Source organism: Tripterygium wilfordii, chromosome 7 (genome assembly GCF_013401445.1).
Source record: "Tripterygium wilfordii isolate XIE 37 chromosome 7, ASM1340144v1, whole genome shotgun sequence".
NCBI classification, from domain to species: Eukaryota; Viridiplantae; Streptophyta; class Magnoliopsida; order Celastrales; family Celastraceae; genus Tripterygium; species Tripterygium wilfordii.
Window position 1 is genome coordinate 4,342,561 of NC_052238.1, and position 21,676 is coordinate 4,364,236.

At 37.5% G+C, this 21,676-nt stretch overlaps 5 protein-coding genes across 7 annotated transcripts; 2 read left to right on the plus strand and 3 right to left on the minus strand.

Annotated features, from left to right (window-relative positions):
* The first annotated feature begins 290 nt into the window (after positions 1 to 290).
* Positions 291 to 4,391, plus strand: LOC120002388 (chromatin assembly factor 1 subunit FAS2). The gene is made up of 12 exons (XM_038851138.1): positions 291 to 580; positions 865 to 976; positions 1,166 to 1,192; positions 1,303 to 1,375; positions 1,584 to 1,687; positions 1,769 to 1,983; positions 2,072 to 2,168; positions 2,703 to 2,775; positions 2,969 to 3,057; positions 3,166 to 3,304; positions 3,413 to 3,513; positions 3,613 to 4,391. The coding sequence occupies exons 1-12, from the start codon at positions 467 to 469 to the stop codon at positions 3,831 to 3,833; spliced, it is 1,365 nt and encodes a 454-aa protein (XP_038707066.1). The 5' UTR covers positions 291 to 466; the 3' UTR covers positions 3,834 to 4,391.
* A 67-nt stretch (positions 4,392 to 4,458) lies between these two features.
* Positions 4,459 to 7,098, plus strand: LOC120002387 (pentatricopeptide repeat-containing protein At3g24000, mitochondrial-like). 2 transcript variants are annotated; one of them, XM_038851136.1, is made up of 2 exons: positions 4,459 to 6,065; positions 6,967 to 7,098. In XM_038851136.1, exon 1 carries the CDS (start codon positions 4,489 to 4,491, stop codon positions 5,980 to 5,982), a length of 1,494 nt encoding a protein of 497 aa, XP_038707064.1. In that variant the 5' UTR covers positions 4,459 to 4,488; the 3' UTR covers positions 5,983 to 6,065; positions 6,967 to 7,098. The 2 variants fall into 2 exon arrangements, with proteins under 2 accessions (XP_038707064.1, XP_038707065.1); XM_038851137.1 differs by having other exon boundaries at positions 6,970 to 7,075.
* Positions 6,560 to 7,637, minus strand: LOC120002390 (proline-rich receptor-like protein kinase PERK2). Its single transcript, XM_038851141.1, has one exon. It carries the CDS (start codon positions 7,374 to 7,376, stop codon positions 6,699 to 6,701), a length of 678 nt encoding a protein of 225 aa, XP_038707069.1. The 5' UTR covers positions 7,377 to 7,637; the 3' UTR covers positions 6,560 to 6,698.
* A 474-nt stretch (positions 7,638 to 8,111) lies between these two features.
* LOC120002389 (protein trichome berefringence-like 7) lies at positions 8,112 to 11,918 on the minus strand. Of its 2 annotated transcripts, none has more exons than XM_038851139.1 (4): positions 10,448 to 11,918; positions 9,320 to 9,478; positions 8,720 to 9,036; positions 8,112 to 8,506 (listed from the first exon to the last, which is right to left on the minus strand). In XM_038851139.1, the coding sequence occupies exons 1-3, from the start codon at positions 11,299 to 11,301 to the stop codon at positions 8,721 to 8,723; spliced, it is 1,329 nt and encodes a 442-aa protein (XP_038707067.1). In that variant the 5' UTR covers positions 11,302 to 11,918; the 3' UTR covers positions 8,112 to 8,506; position 8,720. The 2 variants fall into 2 exon arrangements, with proteins under 2 accessions (XP_038707067.1, XP_038707068.1); XM_038851140.1 differs by having other exon boundaries at positions 8,112 to 8,549.
* Positions 11,919 to 14,104: 2,186 nt separating this feature from the next.
* LOC120002971 (transcription factor HEC3-like) lies at positions 14,105 to 15,336 on the minus strand. Its single transcript, XM_038851850.1, has one exon. It carries the CDS (start codon positions 15,060 to 15,062, stop codon positions 14,352 to 14,354), a length of 711 nt encoding a protein of 236 aa, XP_038707778.1. The 5' UTR covers positions 15,063 to 15,336; the 3' UTR covers positions 14,105 to 14,351.
* Positions 15,337 to 21,676: the final 6,340 nt, after the last annotated feature.

Below are 21,676 nucleotides of genomic sequence, written 5' to 3' on the forward strand. Positions count from 1 at the left end.
GAATGGTAGCAGCTGGTAATGGTATGCATTTTTTCTAAAGCTGAAGTTTATGAAGAAAATATACACTATATATTAAAATACTATAATGACCAACCATGGGCCTGAAAGTTCTCTTATTATGGGCTGAAAGGTTTGGACTTTAGATGGGTAAAAAGGCCTTTTTATTTTGTAGACGAATAATAATGGGCCAGAAAAAGTGCCATTATGGGCCAAACCCTAGGGCCCGCCCCACTCTTATGTCTCCTCCACTGTCCTCCACACGATTCCTTATAAAATGTTGACGGCGCAGATTGAAGCAATTACGGTCACGGAGGGGGCGAGGGAGGTATATCGCTCTCGTTTCCCGCCCTTACATATCAAGCCCCGCCAAAATTCCCTTCAAGTTTTTTTTTCGATCTCTCAGTAGAACTGAAGAAGTTGTGAGGCAAGAGGAGAGAATATACGTTTTGGAAGAGAAAGAGAAGTAATGGAGGGAGGGACAGTCCAGATAAATTGGCACGACACGAAGCCCGTTCTAACCCTAGATTTTCACCCAATCTCAGGACTCCTCGCCACCGGCGGCGCCGATTTCGACATTAAGGTTCTAAACCTTCTTTAAATCACTTCGATTTTATTTGCGTTTCTCGTTGAGACTATATATCAATTTTACATTGACTGTTAGTATGCAATTCCGTAACCTCGATTTTTTTTGGTTGTTCTGCTTCGCCGAAAACGCAACTAGATTGCTAGGGTTTTCCTCATTGAAGGCTAATTTGAATTCGATCATTTAATTAAACACAATCTGAAGTAGTGATTTTTGACTGCTACCCAAGTGAAGATACTAACTGATTCGTGTTTTTTTTATTTTGTAATGAAAACTCTCAGCTTTGGTTGATAAATTCACGCGAATCTCAGAAGAAGATCCCCACTGCGTCATACCAGAACAGCCTTTGCTACCACAGTTCTGCTGTGAATACCCTTCGTTTCTCCCCTTCTGGTATGAGTTGTCCCAAATTTGCTAACCTCTTATGTTGAGTGGATCGACACGTATTTCTTTTTGTTTAGTGTACATGTAGAACCTATATGTCTTCATGCTAGGATGATCTTCAAATATTTGCACTTGCATGTACTTTTTAAGTGACATGTTTTTGGGGATGTAAGTAACATAACTATATCATATTTGCAGGAGAACAGCTTGCTTCTGGTGCTGATGGTATGAATTCACTACACTGCCCACTTATTATTTCTTAGTACGAATTCCATTCAGACCTCATGAGTTCCTTGCCAAGCAATTTGATCTCAAATGGAGCTTACTATCTGCAGGTGGTGAGCTTGTCATATGGAAATCACACTCCACAGAAAGCGGCCAGACATGGAAAGTCCTCAAGACTTTATCGTAAGTTCTATATCCGAATTTATTCTTAACTCATTCTTTTAACCATGCTTTAGAAAATTATTCTACGGAAAAACTCTCCTACATCGCATGGTTGTGTGAAAGATTGGTTATTATACTGCCCATTATGGATCTATGTGTTTCTTTTAGATTTGGAAATTTGGTTATCTTACGTGGATGACTAATTGTGAAACATTCTTTCTTGGCTTAGGTTTCACCGCAAAGATGTACTGGACCTGCAGTGGTCTACTGATGGTGAATTTCTCATCTCTGGATCAGTCGATAATTCTTGCATCATATGGGATATTAACAAGGGTAAATGATTAACTATACTTGTGTTATATATCAGTTGATGGCCTTTGCTCTCTTTCTGATTCTCCATCTGTCCGACCTCAGGGTCTGTCTCTCAGATACTGGATGGTCATTGTCATTATGTTCAAGGAGTGGCTTGGGATCCCTTGGCCAAGTATGTTGCTTCTCTTAGTTCAGATAGAACTTGCAGAATTTATGTAAATAGGCCTCAAAGAAAAACAAAAGGGGTTGAGAAGATGAATTATGTTTGCCAGCATGTTATTGCAAGGGCGGAACAGCAACCACTGGATGATTCTAAGGTTAGAAAATAGTTTGAATCTGTATGATTATGAACTGTAAGTGGATTCATTACGTGTTGTTGTCCTGATACATGCTTTTTTGATGCAGTCTTCAAAAAGCTATTATTTCCATGATGAAACAATGCCATCTTTTTTCCGAAGATTAGCCTGGTCGCCTGATGGATCATTTTTAGTTGTCCCAGCAGGTATGGACTTAAATTATTGGCCAATCTTTTTTTTTTGTCTGGAATGGTAATGGCTTATTTACTCTGGTATTGAATAGTGCTATAATCTATACTTAAATCTGGATTCTGATAATCTGAGACAGCTTGTGTAGTTACTGATTGATTCCCTTGTTGGCTTCGCATATTTGCTTTCCTCATCATGCATTATATGTCTTCTTCTGTAAATACCCGCACGGATGTGTCTTTTTTTTTTTTCCCTGCCATTGTTTTGTTGGTTTTGATAAAATATGCTCTATCATCTTACACAAACCTAGCAATTTGTGGAGGCAGCATTTTCACTTTTGTTCCTTTTCTTGGTTCTTTTTTGTTTCGGGCTTAAGGGGTTGGAGGGATGGTGACAGTTTAAATGGTTTCTGCAGTCCAAGATATTGTGGCTCTGTACAAGAAATGCTCCAATCTAATATGATTGTTTTCTTTGACATGTCTGTATCGAATTGTTAGATTTTCTTTAATGTATTTGATGTTCTTGTTGATGCAGCAATTTTCCTATTGCAGGCTCTTACAGAATTGGACCTTCATCTGAATCAGTGAATGTTGCCTATGCATTTTCCAGAAAGGATCTTTCCAGGCATGCCATGTGCTCAGAATCTTTAATTTTTGTTACAATTACTTTGTATTTCTCATATCCTGCTAGGTTGAGTCCCCGTTATCTCTTGGAATTCTTTTGTTTAACTGTATAATTTAGTTGTAGATTAATAATATTCTTTTGAAACATCAGAGTATTTCTTTCATTTTGATTCCTTATATTATCCGATATGCAGACCTGCCCTACTGTTTCCTGGTGCTAGCAAGCCAATAGTAGCAGTTCGTTTCTGTCCAATGGCTTTTAGACTTAGGGGATCAAACTCAGGTCTGTTCATGGTGATAATTACTGTTTTGGGGTAAATAAAGTATGGTTTAGCAAAAGAAATAAAAAATAAAATCTATGGTAATCTAGTTTTTCTGCTGACTTGTGCAGATGGGTTCTTTAAGCTTCCTTATCGGCTAATTTTTGCAGTAGCAACTTTGAATTCATTGTACATTTATGACACAGAGAGTGTTCCTCCAATAGCAATTGTGGCTGGTCTTCACTATGCAGCCATTACTGATATTTCTTGGTAAACTACCTCCTATCAGTATGCTGAGTCTAACGTTTATGATTTATTCTGGACACTATAGTTTGTTATATTTCCCAAGTTTAAATGGTTACATCGATTTCTTGTAAGGTCACCCAATGCCAGATTTTTAGCTCTGTCGTCCCAGGATGGATACTGTTCTTTACTCGAATTTGATAAGGACGCACTTGGCTCTCCCGTCCCCTTCTCAGGTTTGCGATAGTATCTTTGTTTCTTTGGTTTAGCTTCTCTCTGAAGAATCTTCTTTTCTTTTCGCCATTGCTTGAAACTTTCATCTGAATCTGTTGCAGAGGAGAAGAAGGTGATATTTGATGAGAAGAAGAGCCCTGTTCAGAAACCTGAAAACATGATGATTGATACATCCGCCAATGATGGTCCTGTTGCAGTAGAGAGCAACAAACTGGAAGGAGAAATGAATAAAGGGAAGCAGGCATCGCCAACCTCAACTGTTACCCCCACGACAAATAAACCAGCGAAGAAGCGCATTACTCCTATGGCAATAGATCCTTGACAGCTATTACACTGGCCTTTAGCTTTTCCGAATGGTCTTCATTCCAGGTTTTCTTTCAGATGACATATACTGGTTCCTCGTTTATTAGCAACAGAGGGAAACACTCCTGGTCGGCGCTCCTATAACGCCGCACGCTCGTCCATAGTATTTTTGCTGGAAATATCGAGGGAGATGTCAAGATATACAATATGGGATGGAGCAAACCATGTTGTGATCAAACTAAATGAGTTGATTTTGTTTATAGCATCAATAGTATACTCTAATGGTAGTATTGTGTTTAGAAGAATGTCACTGGTTTTGTATAATTTGAAGCTGAGCCAGAAGTCAAGGTTTCAATTTCGTATTTTAGCCAGGAGTCCAAATGGGCCGGACCGAGTTGGGCTTCACTAGTCATGGATTGGCCCATATAGGAAACGGCCTACTCAAGCTCGCAAGCTCTAGATTCCTAATCCATCGTACGATCCTAATTAGGATTAATATGATTATAACATGGCACTCTGTTGTGACCAGCGGATCATTTTAAGAGAGACCACAGCTGATCATTGCTCGTTCAGCCAATCAGCTTATTTGTTTTTCCTTTCCCGCCATATCTGCAATCGACCGTTAAAGGTTCACTTTTCTTTTAAATTCTTTTTTGTATTTTTTGGGAAATAGCATGTCCGTTAGAAGTGTATATCAATTCTCTTCCCTGCTGAGAAAATGTACTACTCTCTCTGAAATCTCTCACGCGAGGATAACCCATGCCCAAACTCTTGTCAATGGCTTCATTATTAATGTCACACTCCAAACTGATCTCCTATTGGCGTACTCTAAATGTGGTCTTATTCAAGATGCTCGCAAAGTGTTCGACAGAATGTCTGACAGAAACATGCATTCCTGGAACATTATGATTGCATCATATGCGCAGGATTCTTTGTATTCTGATGCTATTAGTGTCTTTGATGAGTTCAGAAAACTTGGGTTTCGACCAGACCACTTTACTTTGCCTCCATTGTTAAAGGCATCTGCTGGAGTGCGAGAAGTTTATGTCGGTAAAGTACTTCATGGCTGGGTGATTAGGCTTGGGTTGGAGGATTATGTTGTTGTGGGTACTTCAGTTTTGGAATTTTATTTAAAATGTGGAGATTTGGTTGATGCACGACGGGTGTTTAACAGCATGTTGTGGCAGGACACTGTGGCTTGTAATTTGATGATTTCGGGATATGCAAAGGCTGGTTTATGTGCAATGGCTATGAGCTGTTTCAGCAACATGATTGGGAAAGGAGTGAAAATGGATTCCCGGACCATCCCAAGCATTTTAAATGCTTGTGGTGGAGAAGGAGCTTTGATGAGAGGGAAAGAAGTTCATGGAAATATAGTTAGGAGTCCATTCTTTTCGACAGATGTTGTAATTGGGAATTCTTTGATCAATATGTATGCAAAGTGTGGATGTTTGCATGATTCGGAAAAAGTATTCAGGAATATGAGACAATTGGATTTAGTTACCTGGACTACGTTGATATCCTGTTATGGAGTTCATGGGAAAGGAAAGACATCTCTGGTTCTATTTAAGAAAATGCAAGAGAGAGGGTTCGAGCCAAACTGTGTCACATTAAATGCAGTTTTGGCCAGTTGCAGTCATTCAGGTCTTATTGATGATGCCAGAAGAATTTTTAATTCCATGTTTTTGAAGTATGGATTTGAACCTAGCATAGAGCACTATGCTTGTATGGTAGATCTTTTGGGTCGATTTGGCCATCTTGAGGAAGCACTTGCATTAGTAAAGAACATGAAGTTAGCGGCATCAGCAAGCATTTGGGGTGCCTTGCTTGCTGGTTGCATGATGCACAGGAATGCTGACATTGGAGAAATAGCAGCTCATTATCTCTTCGAATTGGAACCTAGAAACTCTAGCAACTACATAGCTTTGTGTAGCATTTACGAGTCCCTTGGTGATAGGGATGGTGTTTCGACAATGAGATCAAAGATGAAGGAATTAGGTTTGACTAAAACACCTGGTTGTAGCTGGATAACCATTGCTGGAGTGATACACAAGTTCTACCAAGGGGATTGTTCTCATCCACTTGCTCAGGTGATAGCTGAAATGTTAGGTCAAATGATTACCGTGCTGATGTTGCCTGATGCTTTTGGGCGTGGAAACCACATTTAAATCCAGCAAAATTTCAAAATTCCTCAAGGTCATGGTTTTACCAGTCAAAAGACATAGATCATCACTATCCGATCCTCTTTAAGGTAAAGTTCTTTAACTCAATCAGTTGAATCTTTACCATAAATTATCTTAGCAATTATTTATCTGCTATTTGATGTCGTATCTATTGAATTAGACTGTATTACATTGAAGTCTTGCTGAATCTCTTGATACTCATCGGCTGTGACATATGCTATTAATTTTATAACTCATCTAGCATACCAAAATGGTTCATAAGAACATTTTCCTTGCAATCAAGGAGTGTGAGTATACATATCTATTTTCAATAATATGTATGGTTCAGTCTCACAGAGGCTTGTGTTTGGTGGTTTATTGTACTATACTACTATCTAATATTGGATTAAATATCCTTTGAGAGTAATTGTATCAGTGGTCACTTCAGCATGATGAAGACCATTTGAAAATGCCACAATATTAAGTAAAATAAAAATTTCAATTTATTCCCTTCCTCTGAATTCTATTTCTGAAGCAAATTCATCTTCTGATTTGACGAGGACTGTAATAAAGGTGCATAAGATTATTTCTCAACGAACTCTTAAATTTTATTGCATGACACTTTGATTGTTATATTAGTAGGCTTTATTGTATAAACGCCAATGTATGACCATTTTGCCTACTGTGCCTTTTACGTGTATTAATTACATTCAGTCCTTGTGCTAAAGAAGGTGATGACTGGTAGTTGACCATGCCGCCATATCAGAAACTTGAGGTTGGTCATGATGAGACTTAACGTGAGAACCTTCAGTCACCTCTTCCTTCTTTTTAATCTCCCCTTGAATGTGCACATCCTCTTCAATTAATAGTACCTTCATTTGTTCACCATGTGGGCCTGGTATGACGGCTTCCTGAACTTTCAAGTGCTCGTCTACGTCTAAGATTTCAGTTTTCTGATCAGTTTTCTTCTTTTTCTTCTTAATGAGACAGCAGAGAGCAACTGAGAGGAATGCAAGAAAGAATAGACCGCCAAGCGAGACAAAGACAACAACTATGATGGTTGAATGATGTCCTGAAGGTGGTGGAGGTGGAATGATATGAGGTGGTGATGGTGGAGTTACATGAGGTGGTGGTGGATGAAATGGATGATGAGGTGGTGGTGCAACAACTGATGGCGGGGGTGGGATTGAGGGATGTGGTGGTCTTGCTGCAGGGCTCGGCGGTGGAAATGGATGAGAGGGTGGTGGTGGTGGGATTGTGGGTGGTGGTGAGGGTACAATGGGATGAAATGGTGGAGTTATGTTTGGAGGAGGTGAAGTTTTTTGTGGTGGGGATGGATTCTGTGGTGGTTCCGGAGGGAAGTATGGGAAGTTGTAGTCATAGTTGTCCAGAGGAGCCATTTATGAGTAATCGAAAACAACTAATTTGACGATAGAATGAGTGGTGCTTGTGGCTGAGGTGTGGAAATTGCTGAATAAGGTTTATACTTTATATCGTTCACTGGATTGCATTCTTCTAAGTTTTTCCTAACTTGGCTTGCATGCTAAGCATTCCAGAGTTGTCTTTGATTGCATTCAAAAACACTTCTTAATTTTTTTGTTTTCCCAAAAGGATTTCCTCAACATCTTGTGTGACACATTCTCTATGATAACAAGGTCTTTTCTTGGCTTTAGGTGCTAATCATGTATGTGCTTACATAAGCCAGCTAATATTGCAGGATAGATGGATTCACATATGACCCAACTGTCTCTCTTCTGAGTGGATCAAGTCTCTACAGTCACAAAATTTCTGTGGAGAAGACGGTGTTTTTATGAACATTTTTCCTATTTCTTTGATCATCCAAAAGCCAAATCTTAGATAAGTTTCAATAGGAAACAGATCAACTGTGGTGATGTCCCTTGTCTCTATTGGCTGCATCTGAGGACTCTTGAGTCTTGACACTCGGATCAAATTTACTCTGTAAATCATGATCTAGCTCATGGGTTTTGTTTTACATCAACATAGACTTTGGTAATATTAGTTTTATGGCTTTGCTCTTATGGAAATTGGAAAATAAAATTTCCCGATGCAAGTGAGTATGCATCAGTCATATGATTCTCCTCCTTTCACAACAGAAAAGTAGAAAATGACCCAAGTAAAATAGTGAATCTCAGAAGCTTTCTTTCCTTTTTGCTTGAAAGTTCTCTTTGTCATCAGCTAAAGTTTCATTACTGAACAAAAAAAGGACAAAACTTTAACATCTTGGAGACCGAATATCAGTCCCACCTCCCTCCCCCACAAAAAAAATAATGAAGAAATGCAGAAAGAATGAAAAAATCCACAACTTTCCTATCCGTGTGTAGCTATACAAATTATCTGAAAGGTTGATGGTACGTCTAGGATTGCAGAATGGTTGCTTCCAGAATCTACAGTCCATTTAAGCTTATCCGATTGTCAGGCTTCAGTATCTACCTCGGATATGCTTGTAGACCAGAGGTAGTTTACTTGCTAAGGTATGATCTGGTTCTCATCAAATGTGTATCTGTTCCGTCTGCGCCAGAGAAAAAGAAGTAACGTAAATTATCCTTCACCATCTGCACTAGAGAAAAAGAACTAACTAAATTATCCTTAACCATCACCTACTAATCATTACCAACAAGATCGCATGAAAGATGTTACGTGATGTTTGATGCAAATAGAATACATGCTCAAATGTAGCCAAGGATGTAAGAGGAATGGAACTGAGAAAGGAAATGAAACTCACATTATGCTCCAATCTGATTTGATTGAAGAGAATTTCCATGGTTAGTGAGCAGGTATGAAAAGACAATTTCGTTCCACATATCTGGCACTCCCGGAAGACACCAGTGGCTACAATCAGGTACTAATTGACTGTCACTCCAATTACCCACATGTGCATCTCTCCTGAAAGCCGACATGGAGGTTATTTGCAGGACAGTTACAGGAACTTTCATATTTTTCACCACCTCTAATATGGTGTCAGTAAATAGGCTTTGGTCTCTCCCCTCGGTTTCTGACACTGGGTGTTGGGTCACGTTGCATGACCTTCGGGAATGATTGCTGGTGTGGAAAGATAGATAGTGTTAGAACAAAGAGAGGTTGAAAGGGAAGGGGAAGGGGGTTGGGTGAGGACTAAGAACATTAAAATTTAATAAAATCAAGTATAAAGAGACTGGCTGTGGCATAATATGTGTAAGCATACCATGATGAGCGAAACTAAAAGACAAACCACAAGAAAAAAAAAACAATTTTGCGTAAGTGGAGTAGCTCTCAAGCAATTATTCCAAAGGATAAACATGTTTTGAGAAAATAGCATTACGATTTCAAAAAACTAAAGGAATACCTCCAATGAGATGGCTCAAAAGTCCGGAAGAAGATGCGCGTTCGGTTTGTATCAATCCTTTTTTCAACCCACGATGCCCAAGTGTTCATCGCAACTCCGAAAGCATTAGGAATTGACATCCCAAGTCTTAGCGAGTTCCCGGTCTGGAAATAACAGCCCCTGGCAAAAAATACAATAATGCAGCATTCACACACTAATACATATAATTATTCTACGAAAACAATCTTGAATCAGCATCCAGTCTGCAATTCTTATCACTGATCATTGCAAGGATAAAGTAAAAAAGCAAAAAATTGCGCAGTTACATTTTTTAATGAATGAGGTATAATAGATCAGAAGCAAAGAAATTAACTGCTCTCAAGCAAATTTAAAAGTTCTTGACAAAGGAAAGGATGGTAAATTCCATCCCCAGATGCAACACTGGGAAGAGAACAGGCCTTTGATAAAATAAAAAATAAAAAAAAAATTCTCCTTGTGCAACCTGATTAAGAGCCCATATATTTGCAATTTCAGCATTGGCAACAAGTAGGAATCTTAGAAAGGCGCCTGGTGAAAATCAGAATCCACACCAATCGAAAATATCAAAGTGCCATAGTAGAGGAAGAGAGAATAATAGCAAGATAGACCTCATGGTTTTGCAAACCTGTTGAAACAGGGTCATAGTCCAAAGGGGTAGCAAATCTAGTGTAGAAGATGAAAGGTGACTTCTGCTTTTGTTATAGTACAAAAATGTGGCTTCCTTTTCTGATGGACATTGTTCTCAATAAAATTAAGCGAGAGGGAAAGACCATTAAATGAAGTGAAACTGCTAGAAAAAGTACTACAGACAATAAATTTAAATCCAGAAGCATCATCTAATGCTACAAATACTCTTATCCATATAATAACAAGTCATGTTTCATATTCCAAAAAGGGTATTGCAACCTGCAAGCAATAAAAATTAAATGCATTTGGAAAGCACAGTGAGAAATAATTAGCATGCAAGATATGTTGAACTGGTCGCAGATTTCCACCAAAGTCAATCATCAATCATCAGAGCGGGCACTAAATCCTTATTTCTAAATTTAGGAAAAAAAAGTAAATAAATATGCATATATGTACGTGTGAATGTGTAACGGAGGAACTTACGTTTCAAAAAGCTTTCCAGGCACCCACCATTGTCCTGAGTTGAATATGAGAATATCTGAATCAACCCACTGATTACTAATATCATCCAACTTGTCCAATTTAAGTGTTGACCTAACCCGCTTGGGAGCATGCCTAGGCATCCAGCCATGCTGAACCAAGAAAACGGAGCGAAAGAACTCAATTGTAAAATTGAATGAGCTGAACCGAACACCAAGATATCTTATCAGTTTTGTTATCTCATTCCCATTAACTTCATACACACTATGTTTATCCTCTATGCCAGTCATAAGCATGCATATCAGAGACTCCCATTGGGTTCTACTCATAGAATCTCCAACAAATACGACCCTCTTATTTCGAAGGCTTTCCAATGCTTCATTCACATTGAACAAGCGAATATCACAGTTCTTGGGCTTCCACCTCCATTCTTGATAATCTTTGTCTACCCTCCCATTTCCCAAGCAGTTAAATCCTCGTTCTGCAAAAGGACATTCTGAAGCATTGTATAAAGGGTAGGTAATCTCCTGGACCCAGCTTCCATCAAATATATCACAATCTTCCAATGATTCGTTTGAATTGGAAATACCAAAACTCTTTTTTTCATCAGATGTCCCTGAAGGAACGGAAATACCAAAACCATGAAAAGCCTGTGTGAGACTAGGAAGCACATAAATATATACTACACCAATGGCCATAAGGAAGGAAATCGAAAATCCAATCGTGATAAGTACATGAAACCGTCGCCAATTGAAGCTTGATCGATTAACTCTTGGGCTTCCCAAACTCAGGGATCTTGGGCTTACAACGCTCAAGGCTCTTTGGTTGAATGACTTACTCCTTTGAAAAACTTCCATAATTTCAATCGCCCATATCAGCAAGATTCGAAAAACCTACTTCCGATAGTAAAACAAAGGATCATTTCAAGATCCCAAAACATCGGAGTTTAGAAACTATGGTCCACAATAACCAGCAACTTAGCCAATCAGAATCAGTTCAAATCCAACCTCGCATAAAGCCCCAATAATGACCAAAGTTTCCAAACAATAAAAGAAACATCGTAAGAAAAACTTGGGAAGCACAAAGAAATCAAAACATCCCCACAATCTTCAAATTCAATCAAGAAACGCAAAATTCAAGCTCGGAACCTCGTATTCATCAGAACCCATTAATAGATTCCATAAAAAAAAAAATCCAGGCGAGTGCCCCTCAAATCATAAGAAACAAACCCGTATGCCAGAAACAAGTTACTCGGAGAGTCTACGATGAGTTAGTAAAGAAAATGTGGACATACTGACATCAAACTTGTTGGGCGATGTAAAGCATTGAGAGGTGCCAGTAACCCACCATTGATTCATCAAGATTTCTCCAAAGATTATGTAATAATAAGCAAAAAGACTTCCCTTCGACGGAGAGAAAATGATGGGGTTGTGAATCGAGGAGATCCGAGGTGGTTGAGGGAAACCAGAGAGAAACTATCAAGAGTATCTAAGCAAGCATTATAATATACAAAAGTGGCAAGTGTTCGTAAGTCATAATAATGGAGGTTAATTACGTAATTAGCTAACATTAATTATTATTTTGAATAATGATTAGTATTATTAACCATTTTGTTATTGTTAATCTGTGAGAGGCATTAATGACTTTTTTTCACTTAAGATGGTGACTTCCTTTGGCATTTGTAAAAGTTTTGTACGTGTAGAGTCGTTCCGACTCCCACCCATAAGACGGTGGGACATGTCTTATTACTTAAAATCAACGGTATTCACTGGAGTGAGATCTGTCTCATTCTTTTTATGAGGTGGGATTCGGCAATTTTCCATGGGTAGATCGATTAATAGGTGACAACGAATGAAAAGTGACCCTTATATGACCATTATTAATGACATTTTTGAGATGTTTTATTGGGCCAGTATGAGCCCATGAGACATACGCTTATTGGATTCAATTTATCCAAGCCCAAATTAACAGGACTGTTGGGTTAGCCATTACGTGAACCCCCAATGGCTATGGGTTATGGGTTCGGACATGGTGAACATAGAACGAACTTGCTTTCTTTTTAAGGGTCAAACCTTTCTAAATATTTTCCTGCTCCAGAATGGATTCATAAATTGTTAATAATAGTAATAATTATTCAAAAAAACTTGTAAATCTAGACTTATCGACAAAACATGGTTTGATCACTGAATTATCATTTCTACTTTGTTATTCTCCTTTGTTTGTGATCATATAAGTATTTGTTCTTAATGAAATATTATTTGTTTAAACACTAAAACATGATAATTTCATTTAGTAATGTCGTCACAATGAAGATTGAAACATAAGAATTTCATTTGGTAAGGGCACCATAATGAAAATTGATAAATTGAACAAAAAGATGAGATATTAAATAAAATGTTATCCGTTTAAAGAATGAAACGCTAGAATTTCATATAGTAATGTCGTCCACAATGAAGGTTTAAATATAAGAATTTTATTTAGTAAGGGCACCACAATGAAGATTGATAAATTGAATAAACAGATATAATATTAGCAGATTCACAACATATATAATAGCAATAGATCTAGTTTCAAATACATCATTAGCAGAATGAAAAGAAACTGCAAAAAATACACCACAGAAAAATGTCAAAAATAGGTATGTGATCATGAAAATCAAAGGACATCATTTTCATTTTCATTCTCTATTTTTCTCTTTAGATCAAAAGCTCCGCTTGAAGATCTATATATCTAATTCTGCACGCATAGATCTGATTGACGAATAAGGATGTAGAGAAACTTCAATCAATAGAAGAGATAAGAAACTTTCGTTGGTTATGGCATTGTACGAGCTAACAGAGAAAGAAATTGGCTGAGGAACAATAGCAAACAAATGAAGAAGAAGAAGAAGAAGCGTCTTTTACAATGCAAAGACATTTTGGTATGTTTGTAACTTTTTGTCTTTTATTTCTGAACTTTTTTTAGCTGTCTTTATTTGAACAAACCTCTCACATACATATTGTTCTTCTGGTAATTTTCCCAAAAAATAAATGGACTTGGAGTACATATCCAGGATGGATTTCAAACTCTTTGTGTGTGATGGATAGGAAATGGAGCCATACCTTGTATGCATGAGATGGATGGAAATCCGAACCAAAACTACATATATAGTGTTGATTTTGATCTTGGGGCCAAAGGATGTTGTGGGATACCTCTACCAGCGAGTTTCTACGAGGTGCAGGACTTTACAGTCGAAGTTGAGGTGGGTGTCTTGGGAAGATATATGTCTATGCATTAACAATTACTGAACTCACGGCGAAGAGGGAGAATACTATGATTCATGGCCTAAACCTTACTCGATTAGAACATAAAATTTCACTACACATTTTGCAAGAAATTAAGGTAAACACAAACCAACTCTTGCTCTGAAATTAAATCATCTTTTTTAGTTCCTTCTACAATTCATATGAACAAACGTACGGTTAGCTGTACATATATATTATGGTTGCACATGTGCACACATATATATACAAACCCAGAATGTGATATATTTAGAGATCGAGAGAGAGAGAGAGAAATAGTAATCATGGTGTGAATATATATAGGTATGTAACGTCACTGTTTTTATTCCCGGAAGAGAGTCGGCCAAACAAACTTTCCGGCCAACTTACAATACAGTCATAAAAAGAAACCTTATTTTATAAAACTATAAATATATGGTCATACGTAACTAAAGCACAACCGTTATGATTATTCTCTTCTTCCACACACATACTCACACTTTAGTCAACAAAATCCTAACAGCTTTATCACATGATCATCTCCCTCTACAATTCAATATTACCTTATATGTACATACACACATCATCATCATCGATCATCAACAATAACTCGACATTAAACCACTAATTACCTCATAATGAAGAGATTAATCTACTTGTTGTGAAGTGAATAGTACTCCATCTTCAACTCTTGTGCTTTCGATGTGGGATAATATTGTTGCAGTGGTGGAACCAAAAGTTATATTTGGCCAATGATGATCTCCTCCATGGATTTGCATTTGTGTTTGTGGGTTTGCTTGATTGCTGTTATTATTATTGGATTGTTGTAGGAACCGAATTTGTCTCTTCAAGAACTTGACATACCTAATAGCTTCTTCCAGCATGGAAGCTGTGTCCATTTTGGTACCACCAGGAACTAGTCTTTGCAGAATTCTTATCTTCTCACTTATCCTTTCTCTTCGGTGACGCGCCGCCACGCTTTGTGGGTCATCGCTGATCCGGACATTACGCCTTTTGGGTTTCCGGATGGTGGCTGGATCGATGTCCACCGGCTGCATCGCGGCGATCTTGTACATCATCTCTTTCATGGCTCCTAGCTCTTCTTCTGGCTCTTCCTCGTCCGGATCCTCAGCCTCTTGGTCTTGTTCAACGATATTAGGGTTTAGATTATTATTTGGTTCAATATTGAAGTTTGAGATTGGTATTATTTGATGTGGTGTTTGAAGGAAGGTAGGATAAAGTAGTGAAGAAGAAGTAGTGGTAGGAGCAGTACCAATGAAGGGATGATGGAGGATTTGATCTTCCATGGAGATTCGAAGATGATCTTGCCAATTAGTGTTGGTTTGGTTGATATCCATGACGGGTTTGTGAGTGTTTTCTGTGAAAGAGAGAGAGAGAGAGAGAGGAATATGATTGTAACTAGTTTTAATGGAGGTTCATGAAGTGGTTCTAACTTATATAAATTAGTATATAACACATTGTAAGATACCATATTTCCTTAAAAGACATGAACATTGAGGGATTGATTGGGGGAGAAAGAAAACCCTAATTGGGTTTCTCTGCTGCTCTAAGAAATTATTAACTTGATGAGACAAAATTGATTGAAGTATATATATATTTATATTATCTATAGTTAAAGATCATGTTAATCAAAAGATATCTAGAGAGAGAGATGGCATGGGGAAGGTGAGCGCCCACCAAGATCAAACTAAAGACTAAAGACCAAGGGTTGAGATTTCCTTCTCCATCTTTTTTTCTGGTAAAGTTAACTACTACTAAAAAGGTCAAATATTGCACACCTAGCTAATGAAGCTATACATACATAACTAGAGTTCCTTTTGTTGATTTTCTTCATTGATTAAAAGCACTGTTTCATTAGTTAATGTTGGCATGGTTAGGGTTCTCAAGGATGGCATATATAGAAATGGAGGAATTTGTCTTTCATCACATAATCAAGAGATCACAGTACTGTAACTAAAGCAAACAAATTTATTTATAAAGAGCTTGATTTGATGATGAATATTAGATATATTCCCCAGATAATACTGGTGTAAAAGATGCACAAAAATGGTCACAAAGAAAGTGATATGTGCGTTAACAATGTTTCCTTAAATTTGTATTGGTAATTAGTATACATATCAGTAAACATGTTTTCATTAGAAACCATGAGCCTGCAGTACAATTGCTATTGCTACAAATGCAATGCAATCATCATGAAATGCACAAGCTGTTTTGCAGCAGCTTTGTTAGTTGTTAGTGATGACTTTTCTGGCTAGAGAAGAAGCCGGCCTTCATTAAATCTCTGCTGCAAGTCAATGGTAAAGTGTGAAATACAATAAAGAAAATGGCTTCAAGGAGTGTTGCAATGCCATTTTCAATAAAACTAATAGAAAATGCATTTTCTTTTGCCAATCACTGAGGTTTCTACAATCAAACCTCTCCAATTGAATGGCATTAATTTCCTTTGCAACTATTCAATTACAAAATCAGTGTTAAGATATATATATACATATATCTATTCAGCAGAAGGAAGAGAAAATTGAGTGAGCAGGTATTGCATCATGGCACCCTCCAATTAGGTTTGATCAGAGAAGGTGGTGCACTTAGGTCATCTTTTTGTATTCAAGTGCAACATACCCCTGTCTTGGTCACTTTCTTAGTGTGTCTGTGTGTGTGTGTGAGTGATAATTCTATTTGTTGTTCTACACAGACTTGCGCATGCACATCATAATCATTCTAGGGTTTCGCTTGAGTACCCCCAAAAAACCACATGATGTAACTTGACAGTCAATACATATTAATTCTTACACATGCATGAATTGAATTGATAAGAACCAAATCCAATACAGTTATGATATGTATCTCAACAATTGATATCCTAGTTATCTCAACTGCTAAGTTGTGCGCACAAGATTTCATGTGCATCACATAAGACATGTGGAGCCCATAAATATATGTACCATAGACTATTCCCCTCGTTGATTAACTCGACGTTCCCTCTGACCACCGACTGTTACCATTCAACTTGTCTCTATAAGGGGTACCTTTCCCCAACAAATTTCATAATGAAATAGTCGACGGAATCTAGTGTATAGCATGCGATTCGAACGCCCCAAACTTTGTGTTTTATTTTTAAAATTTTATTTATTATCTTTCAAATTAACCGTTGATCAGATTTAATGGCTTGAGATGATATATAGATTTGTAAACTTTAAAGCTTATTGGCATCTACGTTGAAGAATTCTCATACATATATATATATATATATATGGTACATATGCATTGTTTTATTGTAAATTGGAGCTAGGGTTTTTAGACTAGGACAACGCCCCATCACATGCACTCAATGTGAATATGTGTATATATAGAGGTAATGCACTCAATGTATAAGATTTGATCTAACAAATTTTCATAGTAGCTAGCTAGTAGGATCAGTAATTCAATTTCCCACGTTAAAAAACAAGATGCTAAATAATAATAATAATACTAATCTGGTGGAATAAAAATAATATATGGAAGCATTTAAAAAAAAGGTGGTCCAATATTGCTAAAAAGGATTGATTTGGGACTTTATGACAACAGACTCACTTTATCAATACTTGGTAAATAAGGAACGACAGATTACGAGAAGGATTGGGTCAGATCTGACACCCATTTATGCTAGCTCTTCTACCAGAATTTCCACACACAAACAAATATATATATATATATATATATTCAATTGTCATGAAATTCAAAGCCCTTCTCTTCTGGACTAGATGTTTTCCAAATTAGGGAAAAGACAGGTAAAAGTGAAACTCTCTCTTGTTTGATCCCTTATGTGGTCTTTGAAAGCTCATTTCCATGGCTGCCTGCCTAACATCATTTTCTTTACAGCATTGGAAAGCAGCACACACTATAGCTACTTTGGCTATAGCTCTTTAATTTGGTTGATTTTTTTTTTTATGATTCATAAAATCATTTTTTCACGTTAGATATGGGACAAAAGACTTAGCGCATAGTCATTTGATAACCCGTCCAGCACCACTAAGATTGACAAGGCAGAGACTTATGACCCCGCAGAGTCGAGTCGAGTGCTACATGCATGTATGTACAATAAAGATAGTTTGTAATAAATATACCGCACAAGAAGGACGCAGGGGCGGTTGAAGCCAATGGTACACTCTCCTCTTCTCCTGTGTAAATGTTTTTGGTTCATAGTCCTACAAGCTTTGAGGGCAAGGGAATCGGTTTCTAACACAAAAAGATTACCATTCAACACACCTGGCCAATGTGAAACCCTGTGACACCTTTGTATAGATGACAAAAAGAATCAATGACCAGGAACCTGGAAACAAGACTTCCAAAAAAAACATTAAGAATTTGTCACCAGAGCAACTGCATACTTGATACATTACCATCTAACAGTCAGCCGGCCGCTCTATACAACGGGAGACGAACAGCGTAGACTGTGAACTAAGTCATCAAGATTGTATCAAACTGGCAATCAATCCTGGTCCTCATACAGGAGGATTGGCACTGTCACTCCCCCTCAAAACTCAGATACCATTTTCTGCTTCGAGCCAAACAAAAATTATACCACAGAGAGGGAACAACAAACATTCTATGAGAATATGTGCTTTAATGATCAGAGGTGACATCTCATTGAATTCTACAAAAATAAGTTGGAAAGTCAATTAAACAGACGACTAACACAGAATCACAGATGAAGCAGCAACATAATCATCATTGGGGTTGGCATTATTACAGATTCAAAGCAGAGAAAACCTAAGATGAAGTCCAGAAAACAATAGGGCAATACACGATCATGTTCAAAAGAGGGGGTATTGTCATTTGGCAACTCTATCGTCTGTCACTCCCCTTATAAGGTGAAGTCCCCTAGGTCACTGTTCTAGTTGATCCTCCAAAGTTGGGAGGTCGCAGCCAGTTCAGACACCTGCACATGATACACAGTAATATTTTTGAAAACAATGTTTAATAAAAAAGGTTTCAGCCATACTATAATACATCTGTATGACAGTTGAAAGGTTGTAACTTGTAACCATAATATTTAGGCAACTAATTACAGAAATATTAAACTAAAATATATATATATGTATACAATTCTAGAAGCTGCTGATTCTAAATTCAACAAAAAATACCTACTCAGAGATTGCAATAGATGGAGAAAATGAAAAACCAACAATGGAAGAGTAATGAATGTTGGTTGTTTCATGAGGCCTTCTGAAAATTTTCTACATATGCCTGCAACATGAGAAATTCCAAGAGATTATTTGAAAGCACAAGTTCAATGATCAAACTATATGTGAAAGTGCATAATATGAAGAGACTAGCTCTCAGATTGAACTACTAGAATACGTTGTTGATAATAGATGGCCAAGAAGTCCTCATTGAGACAGGATAAGTAGTGCAGCAGAATCCCATTAAAATAGTCTGCAAGAATCAATAGATGCCAGATACCTAAAAATGTGTTGAGATCCCAATCCAAATAAAATGTTACGGTTAACAAAGATGCAAGCAAACTTACTAATCAATTCACCATTTAATATAGAAGTTAAACTTGCATGGAACACCCTGTTTCAAAAAAAAAAAAAAATACTATAGTTCAAAATTTCACCATTTAAATTTTAAAGAAAATATAAGATTCAGTTCAAAAGAAATTCAATTTTACTTTTTCCTGGATTTCTCAAGCATAGCAAGCCAAATTCTAATTGTGCCTTTTGCTTGTTTTTGCTCAGCTTCATCAACTTTTCACCACCTTTTATAAGCAACATCACTTCCACACTCCTTAAATATATCATTGTTCCCGTTTCCATCATAGTCTCTAACGCACAACAATGGCTTCTTTTCCAAAATTGAAGCACATTCAGGATTGGAGACTCTGCACAAAAATAGCAAGCTTTCATCTCTTCCTCATCAAACAAACAAGAAACGTTTCAAGAAGTCTATGTGCTTAGGAACATGATGCCACCACGTGAAAATCTCATTCAAGCATCCTTGGTTTCCATCGTCATATATTCATATGACACATACCCTGCTTGAACCTGCTTCTGGAGGGCCCAGACATACGTCCTGACTTGTATCTTGAAAGACAAGTGTCTGGGGATCTTCTGACTGGGGTCCAAATGGACCACCAAGCTCATTCGCGAGATCCCTCAAAAAATTGAATGTGGAGTTTGAAGGCCCAGTTACCATCACCGCGGAGTTGACAAGTGTGTCATTGTTTCCCGTTGCATATGTTTCTAGCATTCCGAAGTATCAGCAAGTACATGAATAGGAAAGTAATCTTGTCATATCTGTCAGTTACCATAACTGACCCCGCTGTAGTTCCAAGTCATTGTGGGCATCTTTCGCAGCTTTGGGGTTCAGGAGCCCTTTGGATAGTTCTGATTTTCGATCCTGCAGCCTCTAGTCCACTCCTGTTGACCAAAATGCAGGATGATTTATGCTTTGAATTTTCAGAGTGAACTGGCTCTGCTTATAATTGTCGAGATGAGTCAAGTATAGAAACAGTTTTTTACTGTATTGTGTTGACTGGTTTGGTTTGATTAGTCTAGTAAAATACTTTTCTGGTTTTGTCATGTGATGTGATCCTTGAAAGGCTGTGATATAGCCACGTGTATGGCTTGATTATTGTATCTAGAAGTGTCTAGGTGTCTTAGTTCTCATTTTTAAAAAAGGGTCTCTTTTTGTACTGTCATGTAAGAACATTCTAGTGAAGAAAAGACGATCTTTTGCCGAGAGCTTCTCTTGTCTTTCAGCTGAGAGTCTGCAAGTTTGAGTTCATTACAGTTCTTTTTCTACTTGATTGCTGGTTTTGAAGTTATTACAGTAGTGGAAGCTGTTACAGCAGGTTAGCTTGTAGTTTGTTCATCATTGGCAGTGTTTCTGGTTAGTAAACTCAATTGCAGACCTTGTCATTTGTTGATCTCAGTTTTACTACTTGTCTTCATATTACAACAATAATGAATCAAATTGAATCCATAGTATCAGGGAGTTAGAAAGAAAGACAACTTTTAATTAGCACTGATACTCCCATGGGACCCAAAAGGCCCTTCGATCTCGACGATTGCGGTTGTTTCTATGCAGAACGTGATAGAAAATGCAGGAAGCACTCACCTTTGACTTTAAAACATTCAAGTCTGGCTTCCATGCACATGAATAGGTTAGACTGGGTAATGAAAAGCAAATCCACATGGTAAAAGCCCTTGGCAGCACCTGCAAGTGCAACCGAGCAGCATCTCTAGATCAGTTTTCTTCTTAATATATGAATTAAACGATGCCCACATATGATGTATTGTGGTATCTGGTTTTCTTACTCAAAAGCTTAAAAATCCTTGTCACTTCTCAACATAATGTGAAATAAAGTGTATTGTTGTGTTTTACATACTCTTTGAAGAAGGAAACTGTAGAACTAATTTCTCATAAGAGCCAAACTTGTAGCATTGAGATAAAGAAGAAGATAAAGATTGAAAAGGCCTACAGTAAGAAAAATTAAACGGCAGAAGATTTTTTACTATACCATAAGCAGTTGTTTATACTGCTAACCTAAGAGAAGAATGTGTACCCAAAATTTTGTTTCACCATTCCAGTCCCCATTGTTCCATCGCAGCTACAGAGGAACCCAGTTGTCTTAAAAGCAACCCAATATAATTTGTTATAGCATATATGTATGAGAATTTTGAACTTCAGGGCAAAGACTATGGCGCAGCTCTCAAACATCTACATATTTGATAATGGGTTTAGGAATTATGGCAGAAAGAAGTAAAACCTCTTATGAATTGCTTATAGCCTGATATACTTTTTTTACATTCTCAATCTTTACTAGCCATGCAATCCCTTATACACAGCTATACTAACTTTGTCTTTGGAAGCGAAGCAGAAGAGCAAACTAGATATTGTTGGCATTGAATATCAGACAATATAAGGACAAATTGCTTCCTGTTTATGCAACTAAAAATCTAAAACGCAA